Below are 17,159 nucleotides of genomic sequence, written 5' to 3' on the forward strand. Positions count from 1 at the left end.
GACACGAAAAAACAAACAAAAATACAATAGATAAGGACGTTTTTGATGTTTGAGGGATTAAGGCCAATTTTGGATTTAAAATAACATATTATTTATGTGCCTGCTTTTATTATGTAGCACTTTGTATCAATTAATATGATAATTAACTTGAAATGTTAGATATTTTCTGACCTGACACGTTTTTTTTATTTGAATTGATGAGAAAGGTGTTTTCTTCAGTATTTCTTTAGTAACGCAGCGTGAGATTGTGTCATTACGTCTCAGTTTTAGCCTAAAATTAAACCAATGGAATTTTTTAAAATGCTAAATACTAAACTTGTCCTTCATTCAAAAGTATTCTGATGTCATAGTGTGATAAATACTTCTATCAGTGGTGACCCGGCTGCTCCAAGGGATGTAAAAATATGCAAATCTCACAGTACAATATTGAGGTATTGTGGAGAATGGTAGAAATTATACCTTTATTATACTTTTTGAATGACTTGACAAGCCTTTGGTGCGACTCATTGCTGGCATACTCCAAATAATTAAGATATAAAAGTGATAAATAGCAGCTCTCTCTCATGTTGTCTGCACGTAGCTCGTAGTTTGGATTTATTGCCACGGCCCATGAGAGGTTTTTGACGTTCGACCCTGAGCTCTATAAAAACACGTATTGAATAAATGGCTCACTGTAGAACTGAGACGTTTAGGGCCGTTTTGGACAGACATAGTGGAAATATGTGCCGTATAAAGAGTTTAGCGCCGCAGGAAAGAGATTTAGGGATGTCTGGTTTGTACCTCGGTGGTGGAGAGCACTGTGTCTTCGTCCAGGCTCAAAATGGCGTCCGTCACTATGGTTTCGTACGGCAGGAAGCGGCTGCTCATCACCTGCAGGGGGCGACAGAGACAAAGAATGAAATCCACGTCCGCGCAGCCGCTACGTCTGTAAATACTTGTGCCATTGTGTGTAAATTGTTAGCCGCACAGTGCAAATACAGATGTGATCATTCCTCTGAAAGTGGTTCTTTACTTATTTAATCCAACACATTTTATAAGCAAGATAAAACAAACAAATGGCTCAAAAAATAAAAAAGCAAAAATACACTTCGAACAAATGCATCTACCGTATTTTCCAGAGTATAAGTCGCACCAGCCAAAAAATGCATAATAGAGAAGAAAAAAACATATATAAGTCGCACTGGAGTATAAGTCGCACCAGCCAAAAAATGCATAATAGAGAAGAAAAAAACATATATAAGTCGCACTGGAGTATGAAATGCAGTTGCACGTGTGAAAATAACAAATAATATCACATATGAGTCGCTCCGGAGTAGAAGTATATAAGTATAAATATAAGTATAAGTCGCAACTCGGCCAAAACTATGAAAAAAGGTGCGACTTATAGTCCGAAAAAATACGGTAATACAATCAAGCAGAGCCATAAAACAAACAAATGTAATAAATTCAATGTAAAATCAATTGAATATAAACTGTACAAAGGATAAAACAAAAGATAAAAGCAATAAATGACTACAAATCAAAGTAATAAAATGCACCACACACTCGCACGGGGTTAAAGTCGGTAAAAACGACTAAAATATACGCTTTTCTCAGTCCGGGATAATTTAACTGGCATTGCCTGTCAAAGAACATGCAATAAATCTGAACGTCATGTGATAATTCAGTCCTGTATAAAAGAAGACACCGCTCTTGTCCTATATATATATATACTGCGTCAATAGATATATATTTATACTGCGTCTATAGATATACACTAACCACGCGGATGTACTGACTGACAGATGACGAGCCGGTGTGATTTATTCAGAAATATGAACAATATAACCACATAATATCATAAAAGAGGTCAAATAACACGTGTATCTTGGCTCCAAACAGCTGTGGACATAAAACGACGACGCTTTATCGACCCTTTACCAACGACATCTCCATAGCGACGCCTAACTCCGCCTCTGTGCCCTGTTATACGTGTAAAATGTACAATGTAGAGTCAATGAGGCGAGAAAGAAGACGCGCAGCTATAAATCCAAGCCACATCTTGCACCGCATTGCGAATAATGGACGGTCATGCGCGCTGTTGCTTAGCGTCAGTCAGTGTGGTGAAAATGTGCGCTACAGAATACTGAATATGTGGATTAAAATGTATCTCGTAACATGTTCTGAATGTTTTCACGCTGAATTTCATTATATTATAGTGCGAATACAACGTTATGTGTTTTGTGAGGTTCGTTATGCGCGCTCAGAAGCAGTTTTTATTACATTTTTATGTCACTAATATGTTTGACGTCTGCGTTGTGTGGTCTGATGCCACTGTGTGTTTTCTTTGATTTTAGGAAAGTAATCCAGCAAAATGAGTATTCTGAACATGTATTTTGGGCGTACAGTTGCTTTGATCTCGATAATCAGATGATATTATGTCAATACAACAGAAACGTGAAAAAACTTGTCTTTAAACGCATTAGTTGATGTTTTGCTCATCAGAAAAATGTGAAATGTCAGTCAAAGTAATTACAAAAGTGCAGAAATATCACTTTATAGCCTTTTTTGAAAATAATCATCACTTTTTTAATCAGCTCTTTTTGTTGCATTTTTTAATACATAAATGATACACAATGTAACAATCTTTCATATCTTCAAAACAAACTTCCCGACATGATTAAATGTGATATTTTAACCAGCTAAATACGTTATAATATTACACTTTGAAACGTATCTTAAACTCACAAACTGTATTTAAACTCTCACATTTGGGACGCAATCTTAGGTTTTCACGCGCCGCGAGCTACAAAACCACCAGGAGCAGCGCCGTAAAGTCATGTAAAAGTCTCTAAAAGTCTCTAAAAGGCCCTGTTTTTAATCACTCCAGATGCATCAGAAACACGAGACACAGTGACTCGCCGCGGGCACGGACAGACAGACCTCCCACTCGCCGCGGCTAAAACGCGCTGCGCCGAAGCGAAACGTGTTTGGAGGACGTGCGTATCCCACGGCGACCGGGGCCGAGTGGGCGGCGGTCCGGGGTTCAAACGTCCCCGGGACATTCAGGCGGAGGAGATTTTAGCATTAGCATGATCGAGAGACGAAAATGACGAGTTAATTTACAGAAAACAGATGCGTGCCACTCGTCTAGTGATTCCAAGAGCTGAATAAAGTGTATTTTAGCGCAATAAAACTGTTATTCCGTCCCTTTAATACTATTATTATTAATGTGTGTAGAAGAAGAGAGGAAAACAACAACTCGGCGACAGATGTTCAAAATGGAGACGTGTGTTTTTGCAACGAACTCTTTTATTTATTATTCATTGACCGAACAAACAGTGGAATACTTCATTCACCATCGTGTTTAAAAGTGTTTCCCTGTGACACAAGTATCAAACTTTATGAATGAAACGGTTCCAACAAAAAGAGATCAAACGTCTTTCTCTGTGAACCTCGGTGATGCTGTTGTGTTTTACAGTGTCATACGTTTGTCTTTCTCTGTGCAGATGGCATTGGCTCAGGTGGAGGAGTGTTTTATCATTTTATATATATATATATATCATACCCTTCTTTGTTCAGTAAAGTACTCCGTGTACACATTGCTCAGCTCGATAAATACGTGTACCTTATTCGACTTAAAACCGGGTGCAAAGCCAGCTCTGCCCAGTGCGTATTATATTAAACTCATTCACTTGTTGTAACCGGACGATCAAAATCAAAAAGTACCTTCTTCTTCTTCTGTGTCAAAGTACGAGAAAGTACAAAAACACGTGTGACCATCACTTTTAAAACTAAAGCTGCACAACTCGGCGTATGAAAGGTTTTGTGGGCAGAATGACTCTCCTTTTGGTCTGTGCGGCCGAGGCAGGTGAGGAAATCCTAATGTGTTTATTGATTCAGGCCCTATAGGAATCCACTGACCATTTGAAATAGTATTATGGGATGTGCAGACGCGGAATACAAACACAGCGGCGGCAGAGGCTTTATGTCGCTATATTTTAGAGTGAATGTTTTCAACTTCGACAGCGATTCACAAACACCCACAGCAAACTATTCTGTCTTGGTCACTGTCATTTGGAAATAGTAAAAGGATTATTGTAACTTCATAGTATTTTTATGGTATTTATATAGTATTTTCATAGTATTTCTATAGTATTTTAATCGTATGTTTATAGTATTTTCATATATCTTTATAGTATTTTCATAGTGTTTTTATAGTATTTTCATAGTATTTCTATAGTATTTTAATCATATGTTTATAGTATTTTCATTATATCTTAATAGTATTTTCATAGTGTTTTTATAGTATTTTCATAATAATTTGATCGTTTTTTCATAGTATTTTAATCATGTTTATAGTATTTTCAAAATATTTTGATAGTTTTTTCATAGTATTTCTATAGTATTTTTAATCGTTTGTTTATAGTATTTTCATAATATCTTTATAGTATTTTCGTAGTGTTTTTATAGTATTTTTATGGGACGTAACATTTTCCATTTGTGTTGTGTCTTAAATGAGTCCATCTCTATGGCGACAAACAGTTGAGCAGGTCAGATCTGTGGAGAGTCTGCATTGTCTGTTTTTGAGCAATAAAACACATGTAAATAATCAAACTTAGATAGAAAATGTAACGTGTGGAACATCTCCATGGAAACGAGCAGAAAAGTTACACCGTGCACCTTTAACTCCACTGACTCCCTCCTAAATCTCATGACATTTACCGCGTTCTTTCCGTAGAAAATGAACCACGATCTGCTTCTTTAACCACAAATTGGTTTAATAAAAAGGTTTTTATCGACGACAGGTTTTTAATCGTCCGCTCGCTCTTAACACATAATTTAAACCCAAATAAAATGAAATAAATATGAAGCGTCAGCACCAGCGCATCTGTTATTTAAATCACGTCCGACTCTTACGGCCCAATAAAATCGCTATATTTAGGCTCGCACTTTACTTCAAAGTATTTCCCGTCTTTCTCCCCGGCTCCTAAACATGTCAGCTACATTTAAAGAAATCGTTAAAGATGCACGCGAGACGTCAAGGCCCGGAATATTTATATCCCGTCTTACATAAAAGACGGAGGAGGAGGTGGAAGAGGAGGAGGAGGAGGAGGAGGTGGAAGAGGAGGAGGAGGAGGAGGTGGAAGAGGAGGAGGAGGAGGAGGAGGAGGAGGAGGTGGAAGAGGAGGAGGAGGAAGTGGAAGAGGAGGAGGAAGAGGTGGAAGAGGAGGAGGAGGAAGTGGAAGAGGAGGAGGAGGAGGTGGAAGAGGAGGAGGTGGAAGAGGAGGAGGAAGAGGTGGAAGAGGAGGAGGAGGTGGAAGAGGAGGAGGAAGAGGTGGAAGAGGAGGAGGAGGAGGAGGTGGAAGAGGAGGAGGGGGAGGAGGTGGAGGAGGGGGAGGAGGAGGTGGAAGAGGAGGAGGAGGTGGAAGAGGAGGAGGAGGAGGAGGAGGTGGAAGAGGAGGAGGAGGAGGTGGAAGAGGAGGAGGAGGTGGAAGAGGAGGAGGAGGAAGTGGAAGAGGAGGAGGAAGAGGTGGAAGAGGAGGAGGAGGAAGTGGAAGAGGAGGAGGAGGAGGTGGAAGAGGAGGAGGTGGAGGTGGAAGAGGAGGAGGAAGAGGTGGAAGAGGAGGAGGAGGTGGAAGAGGAGGAGGAAGAGGTGGAAGAGGAGGAGGAGGAGGAGGTGGAAGAGGAGGAGGGGGAGGAGGTGGAGGAGGGGGAGGAGGAAGAGGTGGAAGAGGAGGAGGAGGTGGAAGAGGAGGAGGAAGAGGTGGAAGAGGAGGAGGAGGAGGTGGAAGAGGAGGTGGAAGAGGAGGAGGAGGAGGTGGAAAAGGAGGAGGAAGAGGTGGAAGAGGAGGAGGAGGAGGTGGAAGAGGAGGAGGAGGAGGTGGAAGAGGAGGTGGAAGAGGAGGAGGAGGAGGTGGAAAAGGAGGAGGAAGAGGTGGAAGAGGAGGAGGAGGAGGTGGAAGAGGAGGAGGAAGAGGTGGAAGAGGAGGAGGTGGAAGAGGAGGAAGAGGAGGAGGAAGAGGTGGAAGAGGAGGAGGAAGAGGTGGAAGAGGAGGAGGAGGAGGTGGAAGAGGAGGAGGGGGAGGAGGTGGAGGAGGAGTGGGAGTAGGAGGAGGTGGAAGAGGAGGAGGTGGAAGAGGAGGAGGTGGAGGAGGAGGAGGAGAGAAGGAGAGGAGGAGGTGGAAGAGGAGGAGGTGCAGGAGGGGGAGGAGGAGGAGGAGGAGGAGGTGGAGGAGGAGGGGGAGTAGGAGGAGGTGGAAGAGGAGGAGGTGGAAGAGGAGGAGGTGGAAGAGGAGGAGGTGGAGGAGGAGGAGAGAAGGAGGAGGAGGAGGAGGTGGAAGAGGAGGAGGAGGAGGTGCAGGAGGGGGAGGAGGAGGAGGAGGAGGAGGAGGAGGAGGAGGAGGAGAGGAGGAGGTGGAAGAGGAGGAGGAGGAGGAGGAGGAGGAGGTGCAGGAGGGGGAGGAGGAGGAGGAGGAGGAGCGCGTGGGTTGCAGAAGATGAGAGGAGCAGCAGTAGCAGCGGTCGGGATGAAACGAGAAGGAAAGAGGGAGGTCTGGGAACGGCGAGTGCAGCGCTGCGAGGGCGGGTCCTGCCACAGCCAATCACAAGCTGCCTACGCACATAAACAAGGAAGTGCAAAGAGGACGAAGAGGAAGTGCAAGAGGACAATGAGGAAGTGCCAGAGGACAATGAGAAAGTGCAAAAGGACGAGGAAGTGCAAGAGGGCGACAAGGACCTACAAGAGGACGAGGATGTGCAAGAGCTCAATGAGGAAGTGCAAGAGGACAACAAGGAAGTTCAAGAGGACAACAAGGAAGTGCAAGAGGACAACAAGGAAGTGCAATAGGACAACAAGGAAGTGCAAGAGGACGACAAGGAAGTGCAAGAGGACGAGAGGACGACAAGGAAGTGCAAGAGGACGACAAGGAAGTGCAAGAGGACGAGAGGACGACAAGGAAGTGCAAGAGGACGACAAGGAAGTGCAAGAGGACGAGAAGACGACAAGGAAGTGCAAGAGGACGACAAGGAAGTGCAAGAGGACGGAGGTGAGAAGAGACACGTTGGGAAATGTATCATTGCTGTATTTATGCCTCCCATATAGGACGATGTTGTTATGCTGTTATTAAAGGGGACGTATTATTAACTTTACCTCGTTATAACTGTCTTCATCATTAGCAGTTGCATTTTGATTGATTCCTGCTTGTTTAAGTTAATCCTGTTTTGACCTGCCACTGAGGCTCCCGTGCTTGGGCAAAGTCCTGTTTTCACCTACCCCCTACATCCCTGCCCACATCCCTGTGCTTAGTTGCGAGTACAATCCAATTTCAAACTTGTTTTTATCACTAAAGATTCAGAGTTTCAGCTCGATATTGCGGTTGACAATGAACAAAAACAAACGTTAAGCTTCAGTTACATTTGAGTAAAAGCAGAGAACAAGACTCCACCTCCTTTAAGGGACGTGTCGGCGCACGTTGTCCGCCCTCGACGTGCTGGGAGAGTGAGTTACACCCATCGTTCACCAACACAAAAGTTCAAACCGCTCAGACCAAGCGCTGCTGCTGCTGTTGTTGCGTCCTTGGGCAAGACACTTCGGCCACCGATCAGGAAGCTTGCGCAAGTGATTGGCTGCGCAATATGACGCAATAAGACGCAAATATTGCATTTTTGCGGCGGTCAGAAAGGCCATTGTAAGAGTAACTGAAAGTGTAACTGTCTGGTCTTTACATACGATTTACAGTTTGAGGTTCATGGAATTGGAAGGAAAAACAGAAAAAAAAACAAAAATGAGAAAAAACTGTGTGAAGAAGCCGTCCAAATCATTTAATAAAGCTGTTTATCCCGATAGACGTACTCACGGTGTGTAAATATAACCGAGTACCATCCACTTTGTCATCCACGTCTGTAATCATCCACGTGCGGAGCCAGTGGGCGGTAACACATCAGATCCGTTCTATCCAAATGTTATTTCCACGTGTCGTTCTCTCGGTTTGATTGACGCAGACGCCGTGATTTCCCCACGTCTTTCCGAGCGGTAAAGCAGCCCGTTTGACTCCCGCCTTTCATCGCTCCGGCGGTTTCCGGCCTCTCGTCTTTCACGCGCAGCGGCAGACGTTTGACTGACAGCTCAGGCTGAACTCCGGACTGTCTCGCCCGACGCCGACGTGAGCGCTCTGGTTTTTGATTGACACGCGGGTGAAATCCTGGCTGTAAAACACGCGCGAAGTCGGCGAACAAAAACACAAAGCCTCTTTCTCTGCTCGGCTCCTCACTTGAGCTTTGAACTCTGGAGGTGAAGGTTAAGAGAAAGTCAAAATAAACACGGCAGCTCCTTCAAAGCAAAGAGCTAATAATCCTGTTAAAGTAAGTGCCACTGAGGCATGCTGGGAGCTACGACTCGCTGGGGGCTCCCGAAAATACAAGAAAACATGTTTTTCTTCTTCTGAGTCTCGAGAGGAGTGTAACTTTATCTGTTTTTGTGGAACAGACGTATGGTTTAAATTGGCAGAGCTTATTGCAGAAAATATGCAGCCTTTATATACATATCTAAATGATCTATACAAACATAACCATGTCTGCGTTCGGCTGTTCCCATGGCAACAACAGCGACAACTTTTGCCTAATGACCAATGCCAATATTAGAAGGTTGTTCAAATCTTACACTTGTATCAATGTAGTTGTTACACAAAATGTTTTCATACATTAATAAGGCCTTTTATGTGTAAAAAAAAATAAATTAAATAAAAGGCAAAATTGCACATATTTGGAACATATAAATCTGAAAAATGAAACTAAAAAGATTTAAATGATTAGCTTCATTTTGGAGACGTATTAGATATAAAAATAAATTACAGAGGGGATTTTGCGTGTATTATTTATTTGACAAAACTAGATTTGACTGGAAATTGTTAGTTAGTTCATTATTTTGAGTAGAAACTTTAATAAATCAGGCTTATTAAGTACAAAGTTGTAAAGTCTGGTGTGTGTGGTGCAACTTTAATGCCAGATTCTTGATTCTTCTTAGACAAGTTGAGTAAATGAAGCGCTAAAACACATGTAACTACAGTTTTACCTGCAATATCTCGCCTTTAAATGTACTAATGCACCAGGAGAAGAAGGAGGAGGAGACTACCGCGTGACATCAGCAGGTGGAACGGAGCGTTTTGAAGCAGACGGACCGACCTGAACGCAAAACACGACGACGGAAACAGCAGCGCGACAAACACAGGAAGCTCCAAAACCCACGTGAAACGAGCCCTTGAGCAGTGAAAAAGTACATTGACAACTTTTTTGAGTCCGACCCGGCGGATGCAAACGCAGCGACGTGACGGGATCCGCGCATTTCTCCGGAGAGAGCCCCTCGCCGCTCTTCACTTAATGAGATTCGGGCCGTGATTGAAAACGAAGCAAACAGCGGCGCGGCGGAAATAAAGGCGCGTCGCCATATTAGCCCGCTCCTTATCTTTCAAACCAATACGCATTAGCCGTTTTCCTGCAGTATTATTCCCATTACCGGGCCTTAATTAAAACCACACAAACTGTCTCCTAATGGGATCGCGCCGGCACAAATCGAAAGCCATTAAACTCGGGGAAGGAGCGAGGGAGAAAGCGCGGCCTTGTACAGTTGTGTTGTTGCGTTGTGTTGCAGGGAAATCGCCTTTTTTGTCGTCTTTTTTTCGCCGTACCTTGTTTTCGCCCTCGATGACGACGACCGGCACCGACGTGGCGGGCCAGCGGTGTTTGGCGGGCAGAGGCTTGTCGCAGTTCCACAACACGATGATCTGAAACGAGAGAGAGACTGAGATTAAACGACCAAAAGTGAACAAGCAAAGGTCAAAGTGTCGTCGTGGAGCGACAAGGAAACAAAGGAGGAACTCGATGCGAGACACAGAGTTCGATGCAGCAGCGATGATTAAAAACACACATTTTTCATTGGTGGTTTTTACTGGTAATCTGTTTTCCATTTTGTGCTGATTTGTTCCCGGTTTCAGTCCAATTTAGTCCAGACTTTGGCCCAGTTTTGGTCGAGGTTTAGTCCCCGATTTCTTGTGGCATCTGAACAAGTTGCAATGTTATTAGGGATGTTTTGATATACATTTTTTAAGCCGATACCCGATATTTATCTATAACGATTTATGAAGTGATACAGTAGATAACAAAGTGGGTTCGGGAAGAGGCGAAAAACACAAAATGACAAAAATATGATGCCTTAAAGCTCTTGAGTACATTTACTTTGCCATCTCACAAACACATGCTAGCATTCCCGCGCCATGCTAATGTGGCCGCGCAGTTGTAATTATTGTGATATGAGAGTCCAACGTTTGTTTATGGACTTAAAAAACAGCACGGATCGTTTTTGACGCTCAGAGCGAGAGGACTTTCTCACCAAGATGAATTAAACGAGGCTAAAGACAACTTCAACGTTATAATATGGTTAAAAGATAAAAAGTAAAGCACATTTTGCATAATAATGTGTCCTTTAAAGCTCCAACCTTAGGAAAAAAATGATTAACATCTAATTATAGCCATGCATGGAAATGACATTGGAACATTTTTATTGAATTAAAACAGACAATAAAATATCAAATCGGCTCAATATGTAATCATAAAGTTCACAAATTAACTTTTCACGTATGTAAAAAATAATAGCAAAATGTATGACTATGTAAAAATATGGGGTATAAATGTATTTGTTGCATGATACATACATAGTTTTACTGTTATAACTCTAATTTTAAAAAAGTGAGTCATTATTCCGTTCAAAAAGACAAAAGTGATGCTCTGAGGACAAACAAAAACATGAGTAAAGCCCGTCAGACGTCACAGATCGCGCTGAAGGAACCGATATATCGCCCTGATTCGTATGTGCTCTTCTCAGACAATCTCAGCAGAAACAACAGCACAAACAAACCCAACACTGCACCAACATCTACTCGAGTATTCAGTCCAGTTCCATTATCCTCCTGCTCCCACGTGCTTCCTTTTCCCCTCCGTTTGGACGCAGTGTGACATGTCTGTTCCCCGCGGCAGCAAACGTCACCTCATAATGCTCTGATTGAGCCACAGCGGTGACGGAATACTCCAAAAACAACACGGTTTTCACCCACACAATCCTCCACGCGGCTCTGACACGGCTCGATACGGGATTTTAACATGGTTTGTCCGTGTTTTTACGGCGCGGTAAACGTGTTGCGGCTGCGTTTGACTCGTGGACGGGCTCTGACTCCGCCTCCGAGCGCTCACACGGCGTTCGAGTTTGATGTGAGGAACGTGAAGAGTGGAGGACGAGGGTAAAGTCGGGAAAATGCTTCGAAAGTGACGGTGAAGGCGAATGAACTTGACGTTATGTTTGCGCGATTGATTAAAACATATAAAAAAAACTGGTTCGTAATGTAGTTTGTTATAAAGAAAGAGTTTTGTTTTCTTCTTTTTAAAGTTGAAATAAGTCGGTGTAATCACAAATACATTCAACGTTGCCTAATATTTCAAAAGAAGAGCCAGGTTTTCCCAGGATATGCGTCTTGTCAATGTCGGTAATATTGCAAAGCTGGTTTTCCACCCCGAGACAGCAGGGAGCAACGGAGGGCACTTCAAACACCAAGAAAATGCATATTTAACCATCACAGGGACTTAAAAAGGTGTTTAAAAAGGTAAAAATGGTACTTAAATCTGCTCTTAAATACTTTTACTTCAGCATATCATGTTTTTCTAATTAAAACAATGTTAAATCAACTGAACATGACTTTCCGTCAGGCGTTTCCTCATCGAGATCTGTGTCAGAACGCCATCTACTGGGAGTAAACGCGCAGCTGTAATGAATGTGATTTGGCAGAAAGTCTCAGGACGAGTGATGGTGATGATGAATGGATTTAAACCTTTGGATCCGGAAGTTTGGACTGTTTGAAATGTGAGTGTTTGAAGTGTTTTCTGGGGCTCAGAGCAAAGAAAACTGAATGAAACTAGTGTGAATGACGCCGAACACAACTCAGGCACTGTTTTTAATGAGGAAACAATGTTATAACGTCTGCGTAATATGTCCTTTAACACGTTATAAAAGTACATTCTGTAACTTTTTTGTTTTTTGAGTAGAATAATCCCCAGTGTGGTATTAAACTGGCACATCCTGCACCTTCAATTACAGTTATTTATGTGCTGAAAACACATGAATGAAATGCATTTTCACTGTGAGCAGGCTCGCCTCTCCATAGATCTGACCTGTAACCTGGCCTTGTGTCCACGGAGATGTTTAATGCTGTACTGTGGAGCATTCCATGTGAAGCAAACACATCTCCATGGACACGCAAAGTTACAGACGGTTGAAGTTTGATTTAAATACAACTGTTGTGTTCTTATATTCTGCATATATTTTATACACATTGAAGTACTTTTGTAACAGTTATGAACCATTACTTTCATACATTAATACTTGTGTAACTGCAATAGCGTTGCCTGTGCTCTACTTACATTTATTTCATGCATTTCACTAGAATTCGCTCCCGTTTATATACATTTGGACAAAGTATAGTCTTTTAAATTGTGTTCGACTGCGACTTCTGTGACAAAGTTATTTCCCTCATGAATCAATAAAGTTTGTCCAAAAGTCGAACCATTAAAGCTCGTAAGCGCTCGACTCACTCTTCACGCGTAATTGTCATTTTGCATTGAAGGAAACGTTCTTAATCTGTCATTTCGATTCCCCCGAGGCCCGTGAACAAAAACGCATTGTACTTTTCCAAACGACTTCAGACCTCCGCGAGCAGGAAACATTAGCTTCTTTAAGATAAGACTGTTTTGTATTTGGGTTTGGCCTGGAGCGCTACAAAAAAACATCATTTACAACAACTCATGAATCTGTGACGACGTTATAAAGGAGCGACACGACTAGCGACAACATGACAAATAATCAGTCAATTAGAGGCGTGGAAAGCGTCACGTGTTCCGCGGTATCGATACTTCGCCTTCGTCGCGTCGGTTCTCGTCCGCCCGACGTTGCTCCGCGAGAATTTGCCGCCGGGGATCAATAAAGTATCACATTATTTCGACATTAGCGACGCAACGAGCCGCGAGTTTCCCACAGAGAGCGAGAATGCGGCGTGTCCAACACCGAGCGGCCGCACGAGGAGCCGAGAGCGCCGCGGTGAAGCTAGCCAACGAATGCTAATTTCAGCTTGGCGCGGAATCGTTATTTTCCCTCGGACGGAGCTGAGAAATGAACATATGTGCAGATATACAAATATATATATAAACACTGCATTTTACAAGTTTGGTTTGAAAACAGTATTTTTTTGTCAAGAAACTGTATTTTTTTGCATGTGAATCGATATTTCCGTCAGTATTTTGCCGATATTGATACAAAAATGAGCCTTTTCTGTTTTGTGAAGAGACAATAATACGCCATTGTTGTATAAAGTCGAGCTGAAAAATAAATATTTGAGTACAGTATTACTTTTTACTAGTTTACTCAGTTTATCAGAATATTTAAATAACTGCAGTTACGTCGTTTTCTTTGATTAAGTGTAAGAGAAGTCTACAAAAACACTCCAGATTTCACCTTTTTATGAAATGTTAACGCTCTTGGACGTGTTTAAAATTAGCTCAGATTGAACAGAGTTATACAGTTAAATAGAAGAAAAAAATGCAATTAGATAACTTAACTTATAACCTACAGAGTAAATATGTGCAGTATGTGACATGTTGAATAAAATTATTCAAAGAAAGATCAGCTGTATGTAATGCTACGAGTGGCAATTAATTATCTTTTTATTTATTAATTAACACTCGGTATAAACTAAAAGTCTCGACAAATGCTTTTATTAATTATATTCGTGACAATCGGATCATGACCTCACAACACGGCGACAATCTTGTTACTTTTAGTGTTTTAAGTCCATTTTAACAGAGTTTAACCGTTCAGTCGGTGCTTTTTACACATGTTTTAACTTTTAGTGGTTTTAAACTACTAATGACTAAACTCAACTAAACTCAAATGAACAATACTGACTTTACAAACCACATCTCAATTAAACTCCTCCAGGTTGTTGTGATGTCATTTGAAACCAGGAAACGTGGCAAACCGGGCCATACAAACAGTAGAAATAACATCTAATAACCTAATAACACCTTTTCAAATGATGGAAAGAGACGATTTGTTTTCTATTTGTTCTTATTTTATTCAAGCGGTCGCCGACGTCGCCCTCGTTTGGCCCGCGACTCGTTTGTTTTCGCTCGGCCACAGTCCACAGACCTTTGTCCTCGCTCCATTATCTGTGTGTGACTACAGCCGGCTCCATCACTGCTGCTGTTGTTGTTGTTGTTGTTGTTGTAGCGGTCGAGGAAACACCACATGCACCAAACAGCAGGCGTGTGTGTGTGTGTGTGGTGAGTGTGTGTGTGTGTGTGTGTAGTGAGTGTGGTGTGTGTGGCGTGTGTAGTGAGTGTGGTGTGTGTGGCGTGTGTAGTGAGTGTGGTGTGTGTGGTGTGTGTGGCGTGTGTAGTGAGTGTGGTGTGTGTGGCGTGTGTAGTGAGTGTGGTGTGTGTGGTGTGTGTAGTGAGTGTGGCGTGTGTGGTGTGTGTGGCGTGTGTAGTGAGTGTGGTGTGTGTGGTGTGTGTGGCGTGTGTAGTGAGTGTGGTGTGTGTGGCGTGTGTAGTGAGTGTGGTGTGTGTGGTGTGTGTGGCGTGTGTAGTGAGTGTGGTGTGTGTGGCGTGTGTAGTGAGTGTGGTGTGTGTGGCGTGTGTAGTGAGTGTGGCGTGTGTGGCGTGTGTAGTGAGTGTGGCGTGTGTGTGTGTGCGTGTGTAGTGAGTGTGGCGTGTGTGTGTGTGCGTGTGTAGTGAGTGTGGCGTGTGTGTGTGTGGCGTGTGTGTGTGGCGTGTGTGGTGTGTGTGGTGTGTGTGGTGTGTGTGTGGCGTGTGTAGTGAGTGTAGCGTGTGTGGCGTGTGTGTGTGTGTGTCGTGTGTGGTGTGTGTGTGTGTGTAGTGAGTGTGGCGTGTGTGTGTGTGTGTGTGGCGTGTGTGGTGTGTGTGGTGTGTGTGGTGTGGCGTGTGTGTGTGTGTGTGTGTGTGGCGTGTGTGTGTGGCGTGTGTAGTGAGTGTAGCGTGTGTGGCGTGTGTGTCTGTGTGTGTGTGGCGTGTGTGGTGTGTGTGTGTGTGTAGTGAGTGTGGCGTGTGTGTGTGTGCGTGTGGCGTGTGTAGTGAGTGTGGCATGTGTGGTGTGTGTGGCGTGTGTAGTGAGTGTGGCGTGTGTGGCGTGTGTAGTGAGTGTGGCATGTGTGGTGTGTGTGGCGTGTGTAGTGAGTGTGGTGTGTGTGGCGTGTGTAGTGAGTGTGGTGTGTGTGTGTGTGGCGTGTGTAGTGAGTGTGGTGTGTGTGGCGTGTGTGGCGTGTGTGGTGTGGCGTGTGTAGTGAGTGTGGCGTGTGTGGTGTGTGTGGCGTGTGTAGTGAGTGTGGTGTGTGTGGCGTGTGTAGTGAGTGTGGTGTGTGTGGCGTGTGTGGCGTGTGTGTGTGTGCGTGTGTAGTGAGTGTGGCGTGTGTGTGTGTGCGTGTGTAGTGAGTGTGGCGTGTGTGGCGTGTGTAGTGTGTGTGGTGTGTGTGGTGTGTGTGGTGTGTGTGGCGTGTGTAGTGAGTGTGGTGTGTGTGGCGTGTGTAGTGAGTGTGGTGTGTGTGGCGTGTGTAGTGAGTGTGGCGTGTGTAGTGAGTGTGGCGTGTGTAGTGAGTGTGGCGTGTGTGTGTGTGTGTGTGTGGCGTGTGTGGTGTGTGTGGTGTGGCGTGTGTGTGTGTGTGTGTAGTGAGTGTGGCGTGTGTAGTGAGTGTGGCGTGTGTGTGTGTGCGTGTGGCGTGTGTGTGTGTGTGTGTAGTGAGTGTGGCGTGTGTAGTGAGTGTGGCGTGTGTGTCGTGTGTAGTGAGTGTGGCGTGTGTCGTGTGTAGTGAGTGGTGTGTGTGGTGTGGCGTGTGTGTGTGTGTGTGTGGCGTGTGTGTGTGGCGTGTGTAGTGAGTGTAGCGTGTGTGGCGTGTGTGTGTGTGTGTGTGTGTGTGTGGCGTGTGTGGTGTGTGTGTGTGGTGTGTGTGTGTGTGTGTGTGGCGTGTGTGTGTGTGTGTGTGTGTGTGTAGTGAGTGTGGCGTGTGTAGTGAGTGTGGCGTGTGTGGTGTGTGTGGTGTGGCGTGTGTGTGGCGTGTGTGTGTGGCGTGTGTAGTGAGTGTAGCGTGTGTGTGTGTGTGTGTGCGTGTGTAGTGAGTGTGCCGTGTGTAGTGAGTGTGGCGTGTGTGGTGTGTGTGGCGTGTGTAGTGAGTGTGGCGTGTGTGTCGTGTGTAGTTAGTGTGGCGTGTGTAGTGAGTGTGGCGTGTGCGTGTGTAGTGAGTGGCGTGTGTGGCGTGTGTGGTGTGTGTGGTGTGTGTGGTGTGGCGTGTGTGTGTGTGTGTGGCGTGTGTGGTGTGTGTGTGTGGCGTGTGCGTGTGTGTGTGTGTGGCGTGTGTGTGTGGCGTGTGTAGTGAGTGTAGCGCGTGTGGCGTGTGTGTGTGTGTGTGGCGTGTGTGGTGTGTGTGTGTGGCGTTTGCGTGTGTGTGTGTGTGGCGTGTGTGTGTGGCGTGTGTGTGTGGCGTGTGTGTGTGTGGCGCGTGTGCGTGTGTGGCGTGTGTGGCGTGTGTGTGTGGCGTGTGCGTGTGTGTGTGTGTGTGTGGCGTGTGTGTGTGTCTGTGGCGTGTGTGGCGTGTGTGTGTGGCGTGTGTGTGTGGCGTGTGTGTGTGGCGTGTGTGGCGTGTGTGTGTGGCGTGTGTGGCGTGTGTGTGTGGCGTGTGTCTGTGGCGTGTGTGGCGTGTGTGTGTGGCGTGTGCGTGTGGCGTGTGTGTGTGGCGTGTGTGTGTGTCTGTGGCGTGTGTGGCGTGTGTGTGTGGCGTGTGCGTGTGTGTGTGGCGTGTGTGTGTGGCGTGTGTGGCGTGTGTGTGTGGCGTGTGTGTGTGGCGTGTGTGGCGTGTGTGTGTGGCGTGTGCGTGTGTGTGTGGCGTGTGTGTGTGGCGTGTGTGGCGTGTGTGTGTGGCGTGTGTGTGTGGCGTGTGTGGCGTGTGTGTGTGGCGTGTGTGTGTGGCGTGTGTGGCGTGTGTGTGTGGCGTGAGCGTGAGCGCCGAGAGCGCCCCCCGCAGCAGCAGCTCGGTCTCCGCGCTCACAAAGAACTCTTCGCTGAAGCTTTCTCG

At 44.9% G+C, this 17,159-nt stretch overlaps 1 protein-coding gene across 1 annotated transcript in view; it reads right to left on the reverse strand.

Moving 5' to 3' along the window:
* Positions 1–17,159, reverse strand: part of ext1b (exostosin glycosyltransferase 1b) — a 210,425-nt gene that overhangs the window by 10,479 nt on the left and 182,787 nt on the right. Inside the window, 2 exon segments of the mRNA XM_072448180.1 lie at positions 781–870; positions 9,666–9,761. Of these exon segments, the coding sequence (XP_072304281.1) occupies positions 781–870; positions 9,666–9,761 (186 nt within the window).

Source organism: Eucyclogobius newberryi, unplaced genomic scaffold (genome assembly GCF_026437365.1).
Source record: "Eucyclogobius newberryi isolate DKJ021-1_F unplaced genomic scaffold, fEucNew1.0.hap1 SCAF_16, whole genome shotgun sequence".
Taxonomy (NCBI): Eukaryota; Metazoa; Chordata; class Actinopteri; order Gobiiformes; family Gobiidae; genus Eucyclogobius; species Eucyclogobius newberryi.